Source organism: Trachurus trachurus (genome assembly GCF_905171665.1).
Source record: "Trachurus trachurus genome assembly, chromosome: 6".
NCBI lineage: Eukaryota > Metazoa > Chordata > Actinopteri > Carangiformes > Carangidae > Trachurus > Trachurus trachurus.
Genome location: NC_139897.1, coordinates 30,189,006 through 30,209,948, shown reverse-complemented (window position 1 = coordinate 30,209,948; position 20,943 = coordinate 30,189,006). Strand labels below are relative to the sequence as shown.

The 20,943-nt window shown below is 42.3% G+C and overlaps 2 protein-coding genes and 1 long non-coding RNA gene across 3 annotated transcripts in view; 2 read left to right on the top strand and 1 right to left on the bottom strand.

Annotated features, from left to right (window-relative positions):
• The window catches only part of LOC310987927 (protein NLRC3-like), a gene marked incomplete at both ends in the record, with an annotated part of 313,828 nt that overhangs the window by 136,957 nt on the left and 155,928 nt on the right, over window positions 1-20,943 (top strand). The window lies entirely within an intron of this gene.
• Window positions 1,948-5,768, top strand: LOC310987621 (uncharacterized protein). The gene is made up of 5 exons (XM_083973957.1): window positions 1,948-2,037; window positions 2,294-2,374; window positions 2,487-2,602; window positions 3,599-3,681; window positions 5,518-5,768. Exons 2-5 carry the CDS (start codon window positions 2,313-2,315, stop codon window positions 5,638-5,640), a joined length of 384 nt encoding a protein of 127 aa, XP_083830083.1. The 5' UTR covers window positions 1,948-2,037; window positions 2,294-2,312; the 3' UTR covers window positions 5,641-5,768.
• Window positions 13,224-13,879, bottom strand: LOC310987637. Its single transcript, XR_014595457.1, has 3 exons — window positions 13,790-13,879; window positions 13,453-13,533; window positions 13,224-13,340 (listed from the first exon to the last, which is right to left on the bottom strand). It is a non-coding gene; the product is annotated as an uncharacterized lncRNA (long non-coding RNA).

Here is a 20,943-nt window from a genome sequence, read left to right as displayed (position 1 = left end):
AGACAGTTTAGAGCAGTAAAGTATTGCTAATGCTACCTGTGATGCCAGCGCCTAGCGCCGCTGTTTCTGTCTTCTCCCTCCCACAACAACACAACTTTTCCTCCAGTCATTGGTCTGAAAACAGCAGTGTTGGGCTAAATGAAATTAGCCCCAATGACAAGTGAATCAAAGGGGCGGGACATGACGCCTGTCAATCACTGACCCTGCGTCAGCCTGCTGCTGATTGGTCAGAACCGCTCGGCCGGTGGGCTGAATGAAATTAGCCCCAACAGTCGGTCAATGGCGAGGGCGGGACATGGCACCTGTCAATCATCCACAGTCGGAAAATGAATGAGAGCAGACTCGGTGAGCTGGGGCTGATTAAAATTAGCCCATTTAGAGATATCCTGTGTTTTTCTCGAAACTATTTAATATTGTTGCCAGTTCCGATTTTACTAAGACTTAGAATAATCTTTTGTATGTTATTTAGAGAATATAATATAGGATAATATTTTTTCCTCATCTTTTGTTGTGTAATGCAGGGAGGGCTTAGCCCCACTAGCCCACTGATACCAGCCGTCACTGACTATGGCTCTACAAAAATCGTCAAAAATGGTCTAAATTGCCGGTACACTTGACTAAAACTTTGGAAAGGAGCGCGGCACTCAATGAGTTAATTAGGAGCGATTAGTACCGTCGCGGTGTGGCATGATGCAGTGGTTGTAGAGCGGATCAGGGGTCGAGTGTGTGACCGCACGGTGGACAGAGCTGTTTGAGTGTGTGGTGGATGTAGGCCTGTGTGTGTGTGTATGTTAAGGTGAAACCGATCAGAGTCTTCACCCAGGTCTGCGTAAAGGTGAAGGCGTGGCTTCAGAGAGAAGTCTGAGGAAAGGGGCTGGGACTTTTGACTTTGTATTTTCAAAATGTGGCCAGATACAACCGTTTTTCCAGAGTCTCCAACCCTCTCTGTCTGGTCAGATATTGATGATCAATAATCAGCTCAGTCTCTCTGAGATCCTGATCTTGTCCTGATGAGATCTGTTGTTGTGTTGAGGAGACAGTAAATCACAGTGTGACATCCAGATGTCATCACTGTCCAGAGGCCTGGAGCTGTCAATCAGAAGAGAGTGAGTGTAGTGAACAGTGTAATAATCAGTGTTTGTGGCTGAATGTGTGTGTGATCAAACCAACCCAGTCGCCAGAAAGAAACGTTCACTATGGACTATTCTGCAAACTCCAGAAAAGTCCAGGATCAACGTTTCCGAGCGAAAATACGTTATACGCCAACATTACGTTGCCCATTCATTTAACGTGAGCCAATTGCTGCGTTCATTATCAACGTTTTACATGTGGCTGTACAACGTTATTTTTTCGCTGGAAAAACAACATTTTAGGATATATTTGGCATGGTTTTGATTACTTTTTTAGCGAGAAATGTGTGTTTTAGTTTCCAAATGTATGTTGAATTAATGCAAATAAGCTTGTGTTTGTAACATATTCTGCGAATTTGAAAATTGAAAACGTATATATTCAACATTAGGCTATTCATTAAGCTTTCTGGCGGATAAAATGTGATTATTTGGCACTATTTGAGGACATTTCTAGCGAGAAATGTGTCTTTTACTTTACAAATATGTTGAATGAATGAAAATTAAGTTTTATTTGTAGCCTACTCCAGCGATATTTTATCCGACTGATTGGACTCTCCCACTATGCTGTGGGCACTGAATTATGATTATGACAACCTGATACTTTTTTCGTTTTGACAAAGATTTTTTCAGCTTGTAGTTGCTGTCGTGGTTGTTTTAAACGCTATTTTATGAATGTAATTTTTTTTTTTCATTATTGTGGTAGGCCAACGTTTGGTGCATTATTTTAATCATAAACGTTATATTTATTCAGTTATGTGTATTTCGTTTGTTAGTTATTACGAAGATTGCTCAGATTTCCATCGTTGCTATGGTTACAGTGAACGATCAGCTGATTTCATTGTGACTGACGTAGCTTCCGGCAAGTCCGTCATCGTCTCACCGACAGGCAGCCCCAGCCCCCGTTCAGGTAACGTAAACAAACAATATGGAAAATTGTGATAAAATAATTAACAGTTAAAGCTATTTTACCTCCAAAAACCAGCCAGTGTCGTCAACCACAAACAAAGTTTGACAGATGTGGTTGATCAAAGTTGTTAAACTGGCTGACTTTACTAGCTGCACTGTTTGATGTAGATTTTAATGATTAGGCTAACGTTAACATAGCTAGGCTAACATTAATGCTACATGCCAGCCCTCACTGTACTTTTCTCACTGTTTTACAGGTAACAGATAATACCTACAATGGCTACAGCTGAAGCTGAGTTCAATGAGATGCTCAGTAAAACGAAGAGCCTGACACAAAGGTAATTTAAATATCTTATTCCATGCATGGGGATCAGATATTATGATGCATTTGTGCAGGAAGTCTGTGTGGTTAACTGCATTACTTTGATTATATTGTGTTGTTTTTTTTAGGTCAAAAAAGAGGACAAAGGCATCAGACCTGCCACGATGGAGAAAACGTGATGATCATCTCTGTGTCCTTGAGGAGACCGGTGTGGAGATGCTTGATGAACAAGAGCCAGGATTTGGTATGTGATCGTGATAATTTGTGCATCATTATTCTTATTTTGGGAGAAAAACATCATGTTAGGATTTCTATGCGGATGTACCAGTCCAAGAAGCTTTCTGAAGTCTGTAGTAGTTGTAGTCGTAGGCCTGCACACCTCAACATCACCATAATACTTCATTTAGAATGTGATTTTCACAGGGCCTGATTTAAGCCACAGTACCACCTTAAATTAGCTCAGTGCAGCATCACACCGGTGCTCTTACCAATCATATTTCCAACACACGCAACATAACACCACCTGAGAACTCTCTCCTAAACTTCATATGGATGCTGGCAGAAAATGGAGTATGCCAGGGTGGGCTGGCTTATGCAATATTTACAGTTGCCACCTTTTAATTCTACATATAAGTGTATTTTCAATTATTCTGTCAACAGACTGGCAAAGTGTGTTTGAACACCGTTTTACCAGAGTTTTATGGAGTGGGTGATAAGCTCTTTCAAGGTGGACAAGCTGTGCGCAGAAAGAGGATGACACTTGTTGGAAATTCCCACGGGTCACGTGATTCCCGCGGGATGGGAGTCAAAGTTTTATTAATCCTGTGATTGGGACGGGACGGGAATAAAAATCAACGGGAGCGGGCAGGAGCGGAAACTCCATTAATAGATGATGATTTTCAGCCGTGTTAAACTACCAAAAGGACAGGCGCAGGAGACACACAATAACAACAAAATGCAACATTTTTGCAACATGTTTGGGTTCATTCAACTGAGATGGACATAAATGGATATGGTGTGACCAATGTACTGTTTTTATTTTTTATTTTCTCCAGCTCTGAGGAAGGGGGCTACTTTGACGGGTGCTTCTCTGCAATGATGATGACATCCAAATGAGGGCCAAGCATGTACAGTAAGTGTTTTTGTGTATTTTCCACATAGATTCTCATTGAACTTCTTGTACTACTTGAAAGTATTTTTTAAAATAACATTAGAAACTTTTTGTCTTTGTATGCACCAGGAAAGGGCATCTGTGGTCGGTCTCAGCTGAATGCAGCAAAGGCGAGGACAACGAGGAGGAGTAGCTCCAGCCTTGATGAGCAGGTGTGTATCATATAAGAGTTATGCCATCATGGCATTATTCTTTGTGCTCTAAATATGTATGTATATCCACACATCAGCTGACCCACACTATAGGCCCAGTTCCAATCCGCCCCATAAGACTCAGGCCCTGAACCCTCACTGACTAAAGTGACGTCAGATCTAAGACAGAGTGTGAGAGACTGTGAGGGTCCAGATGCTGTAAACATGACTGGAACAGCACTTACCCACTCTCACGATACGTTACCTTGACAACAAAATGTTGTTGACTCCGGTCATGAAATGATAATTTACTGTAATTTCAACACGCACAAAGTGTGTGAGGGGGACGGACTCAAAACAAAATGTTCCTGGATCAGATCTGATCAAATCATCATCAATACTCTGCAGTACTACTACCGTCAGTATTAACGTGTGCAAACTGCACATGTTAATACTGACGGTAAACTTCTTTTTTTATTTTTTTGTTGCCCCTGTCCATTAACAATAAAGAGAGCGGCAGAGCTCTCTCTGACTACGTTTGTTTATTTGCTTTTTGCTTTTTTTTTGAACACTTGCGTTCCAACGGCATCACCATGCATCAGTGCTAACTTACGGTAAGGGGGCAGTAAGGGCTCATTCACTGACTCACTGACTTGATGATCTGACAACGGAACAGCCCTCACACACTCACGGAATTCCCGTGAATGCGCCTCTAAGGACACACTCACACTAGGGCCAGTTGATCCGTACCGTGCTGAAGCCCGAATGCCCCCCCTCCCCTGTCCCCCGCTGGCCCGCACTCACACTACCTCGAACCCAAGCGTGCTGAAGCACGGTTGCCTCCGACACATACGTCATCGCGTTGATATACCAATACATCCATGATGCGCTCTGACTGCAGAAAGAACAGCGCTTTTTAATTGTTTGACCGGTTGTCATGGTAACATCTTGAAGTTTAATCAAAGCGATGTCAACTAGCTATGTTTATGGCGCGACGCAATCGTGACTGTTGTTTACACGCGGTTGCAGACACGAGGTGGAGAACGAGCCCGCGACGCATTACTGTACGCATTCCTGGCCAAGCGTACCGTGCACACCTCACCAACCGTGCCGGGCCAGGGAAGTGTACCGTGCTCAGGCACGGTACACTTGCACTCACACTGGCAATAGAATCAGGACTTTAGTCTAGTGTGCCTAGTGTGAGTGCACCCTAAGTCAGTGTGTCCGTAAGGGCTCGGATTGGAATTGGGCCATACTCTTCTCTCCAAGTTATTTTGCACTTCATCTATTCACAACTGTACTACACTTGAATGAAAATCTGTCTAACTTTCAGAGACTAACACAAACCCAGTTGAATGAATTTATCTATTGGGCTCTTTTTTTGAAATTACAATATTAGCTTCATCTTTTTTGTGTGACTGTTAATATGTTTGCCATCAGTACAACAACAATTACTGCTATTAAGGGTGTACGCAACTATAATAAGTGAAGCCTGCCCAGAATGCAGCCACCTGACTGCCATGAAGTCCTTGTTGCCTGTGCTTTATCCCAAGGCATATGGCATCAAGTGCAATATCATTTTATTTATTATTCGTTTCATATCCAATTACAGTGATATTTAACAGTTCTTATTAGCTATAATTTGATGATGTTTACATAATTGTATTGAATTCTACAACCCATAAGACACAAGGTAATACATGGTTTATCATTATTAAAGGTGAAACTCAGCATGATAATGCTGACAGTCATTGGAAAGTTTCAAATCCAGTGAGCGTGCTGGATTACAACGCTCAAGCAAACTGATGAATGTTCCACAGACTCAGACTAATGATGTGCACTGTTCTTTAATTACAGATAAAGTGGGGAGCAGACAACCAGGATGGAGCTGGATCTACGTTGGTGGAGGAAATGGGCAACTCTTTCCTCTCCAGGACTGCCATTATCACTAAGCTCATGAGTAAGGGAGGTTTGTTTTAGGCTGTTACACATTGTTATAGAGTTATGATTTACATTTCACTACATTTTAGCATTACATGACTATTGTATTTCAGGTATTTTAGTGGAATAGTCCGACTACATTGTTGTTAGTTACAGTAAGTGAGCACAACATGATACTAAAACAGTTAAAACCCAACTCAAAAAGTGACCAACAGGGGCTCATGAAAGTCTTTAGCTTCTCTTTGCACCAGACACACCAGCATCTCCACAGGCAAAGGCAAAGCCCAGAGACCCACAAGGAGGAGATAAATTAATACATTCTTGTGAAACAGATCAGGCCAGGTGTATAGGGCTTTGTTTATTTCGTGACCATTTTTCATCACCACAGTACTGTGGGTTGTAGTCAACGACAAAGTAGATTAAACGTTTTTCCTCAAAACTGTAAAGGTTAGTACTTCCTATTGCTTGTTGTGAACTGTTTTCTTCTCTGTATACTATATGTCCTGTATACTCTATGTCCAACATCTATGTCCCGTCTGGCCGTCCTGGGTGTGGGATCCCTCTGCTGCTCATCCTGAAGTTTCTCCTGTTTTTTTCTCTCTGAAGTTTTTCCCCAGTGGATGTGAGGGTCTAAGGGCAGAGGATGTTGTTGCTATGTAATGACCTTGGAGACAAAGTGTTTGTAAAAACAGGCTATACAGATAAACTTGCAATGCCGTAAGTGGTTAGATTTTCCACCACTAAATGTGTATGTGTGTATAAATATGTGTAGATGGTCTTACTTAACCATGTTTTATTCTAGTTGTAATGATCTGTGTATGTATTCTTTATCTGTAGTATGAAAATGACTCTTTAAGTTTTGTTTTTACCACCCTGTGTTATAAAATGACAATTAAATGAATTCAAATCAAATGACCTTGATTCCTTCACTTCTTGACCCTGCAAATGTACAGAAACGTTAGTATTTAAAACACAATTTTCTTTCTATCACCATATTCCAATATATATAATAATTTCATTTCAATAGGCTACACTGAAATCTGCAATCTTTTGAGTTTTTCACCATATTGCATTGGATAGATGTAGCCATCTTTTATTGATAAAATTGATATAGTAAAACTCCTCTCTCACAACTTCTTGTAACCTCTCTGTTGTGAGCCTTGGACACCTTGGGCTGCGTTCAATAGCTCAATGCTCTAATGTAAGCTAAACTGGCTATTAACCCATCTGGTTGCATATTTTTTAAGCCACATTTTATGAACACAGTCTTCAAACAACACTCTCACTTTATAGCAACAAAAATGTGTCGAGGAATGATGCTTGGGTGTTCCGTTTTGAAACGTTGCCTAATCCTATTGCCTTTGAACGCATCCCGTTCAGACCGCGAAACAGCGTGGCAGAAATCACGTCTAAACTAGCACTAATACATTACTATTTTTATATTTTATAACATACAATCTCTTACGATATAAACATATATGTCATGGTTATGCGTTTTTTGTTAAAGAATGAGCGAATAGACGCTTTTTGAACCCTAGTGTGACAACCCCAACCCCAACCCAGGAGAACGACACAAGAACTACATGTTGCCATAGTGACACGTTGACTGTATGTGCGCTCCGCCATGTTGGTTGTAGTTCTAATGTGTTTTCCCTATTATGTTTGTCTAAGACCAGGAACATTGTAATCTTTTTATAGGTTTTCTGGGGTGCCGAGCACATGTGTTTGGTCAGATTTGATGTGTGTTCCTGTTAAAAGGGAGAAAATGTGTTTTGTGCCATATTTGACCCTATTCTTGACCCCTTCCTGCTGGTTTGTCATTGGACCTGATAGTAGAGGTCAAGAGCTTTCCAAAAATGTGTATAACTTGTCTGTAGCACATTTTGTTGCTGCTCTAGAAGCCTTTAAAAGTGTGTCAGGATCAAGGTTCAAAGGTCACTTGTGGGGAGCAAGAGCTGACCTCAGTTTTCATACTGACACATGTTACTCCCTAGGTCAAGACCTTTCCAACGATGTCTTCATTGTTGTCCTACGACAAAGTTTAATTTTCATCTTGCTTGAAAACTATGGCCCTTTGAGATATACGTTCCTAGCCCTATCTATGAGCCTAACTGGATGAAATCAGTCAAACATGTTTTCAGGGGTAGTGAGTGGCCAAAAATTGTTCAAGATGTTGGTGTCTGACTTATACACTGTTAGACTTTAAAATTTTGACCAGTTTAGACTAATTTTCCTCATAATCTACATCTACACAAAGGTCAGACAAGGAAGACCAGCTGTCCTCTCTCTAATTAGGATGCCCTGACTCTGAGAAAGGAGGTCAGCAGCAGAGAACAAAACTTTAAATAGCCTAACCAATCATTCTATACAATTTTCCCACTTGCCCTGATAAAAATCTATCTATAAATCTAAATTTCTCTTATAAATCTACACCAAATTGATACTGCAGTTTTGATTTGTGTTAGCCCCTCCCCCAAATTTAGGATATGTTACAGTCTTACAATCACAAGTGCACTGTATGTTGGATGGGATACCCCTCCTCCCCAAGTATATAAAAAATTATTACATAACTCTGTTATAAATCTGTTATAACACCTTATTCTATAATGGCTGAAAGCCATATGGTCTCCTCACCTTCCTTTTCTCCAAGGCATTAGTGAAAGGTATTAGTGATTGCTGTTTCATTTGTACAAAACACACACACACACACACACACACACACACACACACACACACACACACACACACACACACACACACACACACACACACACACACACACAGAAACCATTGTTTTTGTCTATAGTTATTGTCAGTATTGCAGTGGCTGTGTTTGGGAAGTTGGATCACTGTTGAAATATCCTCTAGCCATGAAGCAGTCAATCGTGTTGGTTGAGTGAGATCAGCCCTTTCTTCTTGGTCTTCTCTTCTTCCACTGATGGACTTGTCAAGATGGGCTTATATGCAAATGCTCATAAAAACGAAATCTGAAAGATGACAGTCTAAGGCAACCTTTATTTAACACATACTACAAGGTAAACTGTACTCTGGAGAACATAGTGTTTCAAATGTACTACATTTCTTCAATTAACAGGCATGCATATTTTCCATTCGGGTTGATGAATGCAGATACTTTTATTTTGTTATCTGTGGGAAGAGATTTTCAAACATGAATACAGTATACAACTGATGAACTCATGGACTACCGTTTAAAAAATGATTAAAAGGACAAAAACACACAAAAACTGTACAATTGGATAAGCATAACTAACCAATCTATCAACTGATCCACCACTCAATCATTCATAACAATGTAACTATAATCATTAACCACATAATTGTACATTGTTTTAAGCTGTTTGTGTGGCACCCAGGAATCTCTCCATCATGTTGCTACGAGAAAGAAGAAATGGAAAAAAGAGAAATTCTTTTTAGTAACAGTTGCTTTAGTATCAATGAATCATGAATTAAACATGATGTTGAACATGACGTACACACTTCTTTTAGAAATACTGTATGGTGTTACTTGCATTCAATGTTGATTGGTAACTACAGTGTTCTGAACTATATCTGTTACTCCAGCATGAATGTTCACCCTGTAACCCAGAAGCCTCTCATACAGCTACGCTTCATGGCAAAGTTGTGCACAGAATTTGAGATGTTGCATTTGTGGTAATGCATCTATGATGACACAACATACATACTGTACCTCTTTGAGCAGGGCAGCCATTTCACCTTCACCTCCCTTAAACCCCTGAAAAACAAGCAATAACCAAAATGACTGAAAATTAATACAAAAAATAAGCAGAAATAATAATCTATAATAATATCTATTATAACATTAGCCTAGAAATCTAGACGCACCCTAGCGGCAGCAAAAATATTGTGTTGACCAATCACAGCGCTCTATCTGTTTAGAGAGTCGTTGGGCGGCTTAACGCCATGACGACATACATTTTAATTGGCTTGTCAGGCTAACGTCATCCTGCTCTTTGCTCTGATTAGTCGTAGCGCTCAAGCACTACCCCATTACGTGCAGAGGCAGTTTGAAAGACAGCCTTCATCCCGCCCCCTGGATTGAGCCGAGGTCTACCGGTCGTTGCCAGACTAGACATTTTAATGATATAGTCTGGCTTGTCAGGCTATTATAACATAAGATCTTAACTTTAAACTGTGTGTGGTGAAATGGTGATTATAGAAAGTTTGCAGTAAATCTGTAGGGGAGACTGTGGTACGCAGCATAGGGCAAGCTGAGCCACCCCTTGTTGCTAGGGAACCATTAAGAAAAATAGAGCATGTGACCAAATATTTAGGAGGACCGAGGAAGGCATCATTTCATGGAATTTGTGACGTAAGAACCACATGGGTTAAACGGTTAGACATCTATGTCCGAAAAAACATTTTAACTCTCGAAAATGAATTTTTGTCAATCACAAGTTTCATGAGAATTGTGTTTAGACCAAAAGAGATTATTATAAATGTGTAGTATGCATCAGTTGAAACTTTTTAGCTGTGGGAAGTATTAAAGTCAATATGGTAACTGTGGGGTACGTTGTGCCACCTGCCACATACACTACATGAATGTATTTTTATATTTTTCCTTTTTTTTAGTTCAGTTGAGAGAGACAGGAAATGGGGAGAGAGAGAGAGAGAGAGAGAGAGAGAGAGAGAGAGAGAGAGAGAGAGAGAGGGGGAATGACATGCAGGAAAGGACTGCCCGATGCGGGATTCGAACCGGGGCCGCCTGCAGTGAGGACTGTCATCTGGTCACTTGACGCTCCTAAATGAATGTATTTTGTCTTTACTTGTCCCGATTACTAAATCAGGATTCTGGATGTTTATGATTACAGTAAGTACGCTGCTGAAAACAAGCTGCTGTTCATGGTGAGCCATGTATTACTTTAAAAGAGAAAGATGAAGGATTCTTCCCAAGATGCAATGTAATCACAAAACTCCCCAAAGCTCAGTGAGTTGGTGGCTCAGCAGCAGGTCACTGCAGTTTGTGTTCACCTGCCACCTGGACAGGTGGAATATGAAGTAAAGGGGGAGGTGGGAGCTGGTGGGGGTCGGGGGGGGGACTCAACTTAGATGCTCCTATGCTCAACTTGCCCAATTCTCCTCTGCATGGTGAATGTGTATATTAAATGGTTCATGTAGCCTACATAAAACCCTGAAAAGATGAGAAGTGTTGGTAGAAGCCCTTGTAATATCTGCACACTAGTAAACAGTATTCAACTAAAAACAACAGAAACAACAACCACCACAAGGACAACTTACTTTGGTAATCCTTTGCCCCACAATCTTGGAATAAGGGAAGCTCTACAGGTTTATGTGGACGTCACAGTCTGGAAATGAGTGAAAGTTTGTAAGTTTAGCATAAAAGCACAAAAAACTAAATTACTGAAATGACTAAAACACTTGTTTTGATAGAGACATCCATGAATGACATGAATACAAATATTAATACTTAGAAAATAATTTGAGCAATTCTTAATGTTAGTGATGCTATCTACATAATGGATGTGTGTGAATGCATATACACCTGCCTGTACATGTGCATCCCTGTATACAAGATCTTGACCCTTGATCAACACTGATTTTCATTCAAGTGTAGTACAGTTGTTAACAGATAAAGTACTAAATAACTTGGAGAGAAGAGTATAGTGTCAGTCAGCTGTGCTGAAACAGTTACAGTTACCTCTCACTTGATGCCATATGCCTTGGCATAAAGCACAGACAACAAGGACGTCATGGTGGTCAGGTGGCTGTATTCAGGCTGTATTAGGACCAGTACTTGCCAACTACGTCCATACAGAAGACTGGAGGACTTGAGAACATGGGATATGCGAAGATCTCTCCCCTGTAGGATTGCATACAGCATTAATAGCAGTAATTGTTGTACTGATGGTGAAAATATATTAACAGTCACACAAAAAGTAGTAAGTAAAATTGCAATTAAACTCTTATTGTCTTCTTTCAAAAAACAAACAAACAAAACAAAACCAAAAGAGCCCAATAGATAGATTCATTCAACTGCTGGGTTTTTGTTAGTCTGTGAAAGTGAGTTAGTGAAACCTTAATCAATTATTCAAGTGTAGTACGGTTGTGAATAGATGAAGTGCAAAATGACTTGTAGAGAAGAGTATAGTGTGTCAGCTTAAACAGTGAAACATGTTGGTTGCATAGATTTAGGAGAATATAGTTGAGGACTATATCAACAAGAATAAGAATGTTATTATACGGTACTTGCCTGTACATATTTAGAGCACAAAGAATAATGCCATGATGGCATAACTCTTGTATGATACACACCTGCTCATCAAGGCAAATTGAATTATCATTTCATGACCGGAGTCAACAACATTTTGTTGTCAAGGTAACGTGTCGTGAGAGTGGGTAAGTGCTGTTCCAGTCATGTTTACAGCATCTGGACCCTCACAGTCTCTCACACTCTGTCTTAGATCTGACGTCACTTTAGTCAGTGAGGGTTCAGGGCCTGAGTCTTATGGGGCGGATTGGAACTGGGCCTATAGTGTGGGTCAGCTGATGTGTGGATATACATACATATTTAGAGCACAAAGAATAATGCCATGATGGCATAACTCTTATATGATACACACCTGCTCATCAAGGCTGGAGCTACTCCTCCTCGTTGTCCTCGCCTTTGCTGCATTCAGCTGAGACCGACCACAGATGCCCTTTCCTGGTGCATACAAAGACAAAAAGTTTCTAATGTTATTTTAAAAATAAACTTTCAAGTAGTACAAGAAGTTCAATGAGAATCTATGTGGAAAATACACAAATGAACCCCAAACATGTTGCAAAAATGTTGCATTTTGTTGTTATTGTGTGTCTCCTGCGCCCACTCCCCATTTAACTAACTAACGCAAGCCAAAATAGTTTTGGCTCACTGAAAGATGACGGCAAAAATGGACGCATCTGTCCTTTTGGTAGTTTAACACGGCTGAAAATCATCATCTATTAATGGAGTTTCCGCTCCTGCCCGCTCCCGTTGATTTTTATTCCCGTCCCGTCCCAATCACAGGATTAATAAAACTTTGACTCCCATCCCGCGGGAATCACGTGACCCGTGGGAATTTCCAACAAGTGTCATCCTCTTTCTGCGCACAGCTTGTCCACCTTGAAAGAGCTTATCACCCACTCCATAAAACTCTGGTAAAACGGTGTTCAAACACACTTTGCCAGTCTGTTGACAGAATAATTGAAAATACACTTATATGTAGAATTAAAAGGTGGCAACTGTAAATATTGCATAAGCCAGCCCACCCTGGCATACTCCATTTTCTGCCAGCATCCATATGAAGTTTAGGAGAGAGTTCTCAGGTGGTGTTATGTTGCGTGTGTTGGAAATATGATTGGTAAGAGCACCGGTGTGATGCTGCACTGAGCTAATTTAAGGTGGTACTGTGGCTTAAATCAGGCCCTGTGAAAATCACATTCTAAATGAAGTATTATGGTGATGTTGAGGTGTGCAGGCCTACGACTACAACTACTACAGACTTCAGAAAGCTTCTTGGACTGGTACATCCGCATAGAAATCCTAACATGATGTTTTTCTCCCAAAATAAGAATAATGATGCACAAATTATCACGATCACATACCAAATCCTGGCTCTTGTTCATCAAGCATCTCCACACCGGTCTCCTCAAGGACACAGAGATGATCATCACGTTTTCTCCATCGTGGCAGGTCTGATGCCTTTGTCCTCTTTTTTGACCTAAAAAAAACAACACAATATAATCAAAGTAATGCAGTTAACCACACAGACTTCCTGCACAAATGCATCATAATATCTGATCCCCATGCATGGAATAAGATATTTAAATTACCTTTGTGTCAGGCTCTTCGTTTTACTGAGCATCTCATTGAACTCAGCTTCAGCTGTAGCCATTGTAGGTATTATCTGTTACCTGTAAAACAGTGAGAAAAGTACAGTGAGGGCTGGCATGTAGCATTAATGTTAGCCTAGCTATGTTAACGTTAGCCTAATCATTAAAATCTACATCAAACAGTGCAGCTAGTAAAGTCAGCCAGTTTAACAACTTTGATCAACCACATCTGTCAAACTTTGTTTGTGGTTGACGACACTGGCTGGTTTTTGGAGGTAAAATAGCTTTAACTGTTAATTATTTTATCACAATTTTCCATATTGTTTGTTTACGTTACCTGAACGGGGGCTGGGGCTGCCTGTCGGTGAGACGATGACGGACTTGCCGGAAGCTACGTCAGTCACAATGAAATCAGCTGATCGTTCACTGTAACCATAGCAACGATGGAAATCTGAGCAATCTTCGTAATAACTAACAAACGAAATACACATAACTGAATAAATATAACGTTTATGATTAAAATAATGCACCAAACGTTGGCCTACCACAATAATGAAAAAAAAAAATTACATTCATAAAATAGCGTTTAAAACAACCACGACAGCAACTACAAGCTGAAAAAATCTTTGTCAAAACGAAAAAAGTATCAGGTTGTCATAATCATAATTCAGTGCCCACAGCATAGTGGGAGAGTCCAATCAGTCGGATAAAATATCGCTGGAGTAGGCTACAAATAAAACTTAATTTTCATTCATTCAACATATTTGTAAAGTAAAAGACACATTTCTCGCTAGAAATGTCCTCAAATAGTGCCAAATAATCACATTTTATCCGCCAGAAAGCTTAATGAATAGCCTAATGTTGAATATATACGTTTTCAATTTTCAAATTCGCAGAATATGTTACAAACACAAGCTTATTTGCATTAATTCAACATACATTTGGAAACTAAAACACACATTTCTCGCTAAAAAAGTAATCAAAACCATGCCAAATATATCCTAAAATGTTGTTTTTCCAGCGAAAAAATAACGTTGTACAGCCACATGTAAAACGTTGATAATGAACGCAGCAATTGGCTCACGTTAAATGAATGGGCAACGTAATGTTGGCGTATAACGTATTTTCGCTCGGAAACGTTGATCCTGGACTTTTCTGGAGTTTGCAGAATAGTCCATAGTGAACGTTTCTTTCTGGCGACTGGGTTGATCAAACAGCTGTTTTCAGACTGTGTGTGTGCTGCTCAAACACGTCTGACTCCAGATCAGCTGAAGCCACAAAGTGGCTCCTTGATGAAAGTCTCCAGCAGCTGGAGCTTCACTTCCTGTCTGAGTCCATGTGCTCTGAGCTGAGCCTGGTTCTCTCTGCTCTTCAGTTTCTCTGCTTCCTCTGGACTCTGACTTCAAGTCCAGTAAAAATGTGTGGACAGGTTTGATGGAGCTCAGGACTGGTCCTGAGGACGGCTGCTTTGTTCCACATGATGTGACTGATCTCAGTGAGTCAGTGTGTTGCAGCTGATCTGTGTGAAGAGCAGAGAAGAACAGAGTCATCGATCATGAGATCCTGATCCGTCCTGTCACTGTGATCAGATGGTTTCTATTAGAGCTCCTTCATCCACTCACTGCTGCTGTGGCTCCTGTGGAAACCTGCTCACAGCCTCATTCTTCAGCTTCCTGGGGAGTTTTCTTCAAACAAACATAAGTTGTGTTCACACTCAGTGTTTCTCACTAAACTCACTGTTTCACTGAGCTCTAACAAACGTGTCTTCTCCTGTGCCTTTCTTGGTATATTGTGGGATATCTGGGCTGGTGAGCTCCACCTGTTGTGTCTTCATCTTATTTGCTGTGACGTGTGTTTGTGCAGCTTGAGAGTCAGAGAGTGAAAGTGTGTGTCTCACACTGAAGTGACATCACATGGAGAAAACACATGATGAAGTGTTTCCTCCTCGTCTCCTCCTGCTCTGTATCATCACTAGATAAAGACTCCAGCTCCTTCTTCTCTGTGCTCAGTGTTCATCCATACATACCAGCCTCCATGTGAACACAGTGATAAAACAGTGTGTGTGTGAGAGCCATGTAATGTCCATGTGTGCATGCTGACAGAGAACGTGCTGCTCTGACCCCCCTCCTCCTTTCAGGGTGCAGCCTGCTGGAGTCAGATGGTTGACACCAGGTCCATGGAGATGTAAGTGTGTGTGTTTTACTTTGAGCAGCACATTCAACCATCTTCACACTGTCACATCACTGACGTCATGAGTCTTCATCAAACTGTCAATAACTGATCACATGATCAATAACTGCAGCTGTGTCTTGTTCTCTCCATCAGATTCCTGTCGACTCACAATCGACACAAACACAGTGAACACAAAGATAAAACTGTCTGACAACAACAGGAAGGCGACATGGGTGAAGGAGCATCAGTCATATCCTGATCATCCAGACAGATTTGACCTGTGTCCTCAGCTGCTGTGTTCAACTGGTCTGACTGGTCGCTGCTACTGGGAGGTCGAGAGGAGAGGAGATGTTTATATATCAGTGAGTTACAGAGGAATCAGCAGGAAAGGAGTCAGTGATGACTGTGTGTTTGGAAGGAACGATCAGTCCTGGAGTCTGAGCTGCTCTGATGGTCGTTACTACGTCAGGCACAATGGCAAAAGGACAGACATCACCACCTCCTCCTCCTCCTCCTCCTGCTCCTCCTCCTCCTCCTCCTCTGCCTCTAACAGAGTAGCAGTGTATGTGGACTGTCCTGCTGGCTCTCTGTCCTTCTACAGAGTCTCCTCTGACTCACTGATCCACCTCTACACCTTCAACACCACCTTCACTCAACCTCTGTATCCTGGGTTTAGACTCTGGCCCAGTTCTGGTTCCTCAGTGTCTCTGTGTTGAGTGAATCAGAGTCTCCTCCTGTCACAGAAACCTTCTCACTGTTGAACAGACAGTTCAGTCTCTACATGTCTGTCTCTGTCTCTCACTCACGTTGTCACATTCATGGATTAACTCAGTTGATTTTTTAAACTCTTCTCAATGATCCTTGTAAACTTCTTCCTCTTCCTTTAAAGATGGACGTGTTGATTATTACAGGACAAAAACCACGGTGACTTTTACTCAGCTGCTGATGAAGGACGAGGCCTAATATCACCAAGCTAAAAGTCTCTGAGCCGCCAGCGTCACTGAGGAGAAAAACACATTTTAAACAAATTCACTGTTCATGTTCAACTTTACAGGCTGTTTGTGAGCTGGTCACAGGTAAACAGACACAACAATAAACACAACTGGAAACAAACATAATGTTGTAGAGACGCTGAATATAATGAATTACATGTGATTTCTTTTTCTTTGTGGTTTTACTGAATCAAATAAAACAATTTGAATCAGTTTTATATGTAATGGACATTTCCAGCAGCACAAAAACCATCAGCTACTCATCCTACCAGCTAATGATTTTTTCTGTTAACATGACGCTGAGTTCATGAAGTTTGTAGATTTAAATTCATCTTGACTTTGAGTCTGATTGTTTTTTATTATATATTTCTATAATTATTACTCAACTATTATTATTAGTCAACTGCTGTTTCTTGGAAACTGGAGCCAATTAACACTCAGGACTTCATTTTCGTTTATTAGTGATCATTGATTGGTTCATAGATTGTTTGGGATTTTATTGGCCGTGCACATTCCTGTTCGACTACACTTCATGGTTGTATGGTTTCAATCTGACACAATAAAATATAAAATAAACATGAACTCATGTTGAAGACCATGTTTTTTATTTGGCAAGTCCGACTGTAGCAGGTGACAGCAGGTACGAGACAGACTTGTTTTGGCTGCTGGGCGGGGTGATTTCAAAAGCACAAGTAGTTCCAAGTATTTGCTTCATGTGTCGTAATGTTATGTAACCCAGGCCGTGCGAGCTCACGCCACTCCACACCCGGACTCTGCGTTGTGTTTGTGTTGGTGTTGGGGGGGGTGCGGAAGGAGGGACGAGTCGGACACACGGATGGCTTTCTTGATTTATGGCTCGGACCACGCCGCCGTTTATTTCTCTCATTCACAGCTCTGTTCAACCTTACGGTGGGGAAACAAACATTTTTCATAAGTAAAAAAAAGAAAGAAGAGAAGGATTCACCTACGGCTAGCATTCTAACACAAAACATACGGATAAAACATAAGTATTTTACATTTACACAGAGCACCGTTTATGCAGCTTACCTTACGGTGGGGAAACAAACATTTGATCAAAATGGCGTTCGTGCGGGCGAATCCCTGCAAAAAACGGTGGCCTGTAAGGCCAAAAGGCCACAATTGCCAAACCGCTGAGGGCCAAAAACAACACAACAGCGCCATCCATGGTCGCGGAAAGGCAACTACCCTACATCCACCCCTTCTTTAATTGATGGCGTCTCAGTCATCATAACAAAATAAGCAAAATAAGGACCACCTATTAAACATAAACAAAGAGAACTGCCAAAATAAACATGTGAAGAATGAATAAGTGTGGTGTGCAGTGATTTATGATGAAAATGTGTGCATGTACCCCCCCCATTAAGGTGGGTGCTTTTGCTGTGTTAAGCTACATGTGTCCTGCTGCTCTTCTTGCTTTAGCTCTCTGCCACAACTTCCATCCTCTCTCTATCTTCTGCCGATCCTCCTCTGACTCCACGGCTCGTAGCTCACAGGACAGCTTTTTGGGGGGACGTCGATTTCTCGGCGCGTTCCTCCTTGGAACATTGGGCCTGGGAGGCAGGCTGGTGCCCCTGGCTGTTACATGTCCCTCCTCTCCTTCACTCACTCGTCCCGTCTCTGTATCCACCTCCTCCAGTTCTGTGTGTTCAAACTGTCCATTTATTGTCCCAGGTACACACTTCTCCACATTGTCCTCCGGGTTATCCACTTCCAAGTCCTCCACTCTGTCTGACTCCTCTCCCTGTATTGTCACCTCGCTGGCTTGCTCTCCCATGTCCTCTGTATTCTCCATCTCCATGTTCTCTGTATCCTCCATGTTCTCCTCTGTGTCCGGTTCTACCTCTCCTCTTGTCATCCCACCAGCCCGATCGACTGGAAGAAACATACACTGTGTGAGGAGATTGCGGTGGACCACTCTCTCTGTGTTGCCATTTTCTGAGCGCACCACATACACAGGAATGCTGGGCTGCTTCTTCACCACAATGTATGGCCGGGGCTCCCACTTGTCTCCCAGTTTCTGCCGCCCCTCCACATGACACACTTTCACCAGAACTCTGTCACCTGGGTTGAAGACTTGACTCTTTGCTCTCTGGTCGTAATATTTTTTCTGTTGTCCCTTGGCTTGGTGAGAGGTCTGATTGGCCTGGGCATAAGCTTGTGACAGACAGTCATGCAGAGTCTGGACATACTCACTATACTCACATGGCTCATTAGTGGTCTGCAGCCCGAAGATCAGGTCGACAGGGAGCCGGGGATGCCTGCCAAACATTAGGTAATACGGCGTGTAACCAGTAGAGTCATGGCGTGTGCAGTTGTAGGCGTGTGTCATTGCATCCACATATTCATGCCACCGCGGCTTCAGGTGGGGCTCCAGTGTCCCAAGCATGTTCATGAGGGTGCGGTTAAACCTTTCAGTGGTTCCGTTGCCCTGGGGGTGATAGGGGGTTGTGTGGGTCTTGGTGATGCCAGTACACTTACACATACGAGAAGCGAGAAGCTTCCGCTACAAACAAGCTTAAAATATAGACTTATTTAATTTTTTTCGGGACAATTACGCAATTTGGGGCTTCAGCACAAGACGGACATTACATACGAGCATCATGGAGGTATTTGGATGTTTTTTTGTGTGTGTTTTTTTACGAAGAGCTCTGGTGTCCCTTTGCTACCGTTGCATTGAAATGCACTGCTACGCCGAGACCCCCTGTAACTCAGAGAAGGGACGGTGGACTCTGAAAATTCTTCCAGCCCTTAGTCAACATGAGGGTGAGTAGATAATGAGCGAAATATCATTCTAGGGTGAACTATCCCTTTAAGCGTTTGGCCAACTGTATATTTTGTATATAACTCTCACCTGTGTACAATACACTTTACTTCAAGCAACTTCCTTTGTCTTCTGGTTTTCATTCACATTCTGTACATCAGAGCAATTTAATCCTCCCGCCTTATCTTCTGATTAGCCTACTACCTACTCTATTCAACTTAGCACTTGCTACAATTGACTTCCACCTCCCCCTCATTCCTGGGGCCCACTAAAGGGGTATCCTCTTCTCCATCACCAGTCTTGCTCACCTGCAGTGGGGGGTCTTGCTGCTTGCCCATAGTCGCCCCGGTGACCATGGGCTCTAGCCGTTTAAAGGCCGAGCAGGGTGAGGTGTGGTCCCTTCTGCAGGGGTCATCAGCTGAGGTTGGTGAGCCCATGTCTGATTGGGATCTGGGAACACTGCTCTGCAAACCCGGGCTATATGTCCTTGCTTCCCACAACGGTAGCATGTGACAGCTGAAGTCTGGGTTGGGGGTCCGGGGGGCGGCCGGACTCTTGGTGGGGGGGCAGGGGCAGAGAAGGGAGCAGCAATCCTTGATTCAAGGTGAGTTAACTTCGCCATCTGTTCCTCTTGACAAAGGGCTAATTTCTTGACGAGATCTGTTAGCTCTGACCACTCTGATGTATGTTTAGCTTTGTCTGTCTTCACATTTAAAGTACACTCTGATGCAACCTGGACCTGTGCATAGCTTTTCTTTAACTTGTTTAATGACTGGAACTTTTTTGTCTCTTTTGCCAGATTTCTGAGCTCATCTTGCAGCTCCCGGAAGCTCAGAAGCCGAGGTTTCATTGGAGCAATCCTCATGTACACCTCCTCCTCATTTAGTCCTCTTAGAAACTGCCGAGTGAGTTTACTGTCACGGTCAGGGAAAAGCTTAGCCTGATGCATCAGCCGCTTACTTCATTACATTTCATATAGCGTCTGAACACGAGCCATAGGGATTCGTTTGCTTCCGGGAGGCGGTTGCTTACATTTGCTTCAACTAATCGCTGCTGCTTGGTGGTCACGTGTGCTATACACCGGTTAAGCTCATAGGTTAATCTTGAGCGCTTGAGTTCAACGTCATCGCCTTCACTTACCCGTCTGTTCGCTGATTGGTCCGTCCGCTCTGGCGGACGGAGCAAACCGAAACGCATTGCTAGTGTCCTGACTACATTGTTGAGGCAAATGAAATTTGCCGGAACCAGTAGGCGGCGCTAGCCTGGCTAGGAAAAGCTTGCCCCCTCTTTGGGTTTCTTCTACAGCTCGCAGTGTTGCCTTTAGTGCTATAGCATAAGAGCAGGCAGACTCACCTGGCCGCTGGCCACGTTCATAGAAGTCGGCTAGTGGGTCCAGGGAGCCCTGTGTGTCACCGTACTCTGCCCTCAGTTCTTCAAATGCCTTCTCAGGGGTTTGGTTATGGGGGGGTAGATTCAGGATCAGCTTCCTGGCCTCACCACTCAGGTGACGTACCACAGTGGAGAAGCGGAGGTGGGGCGGGAGCT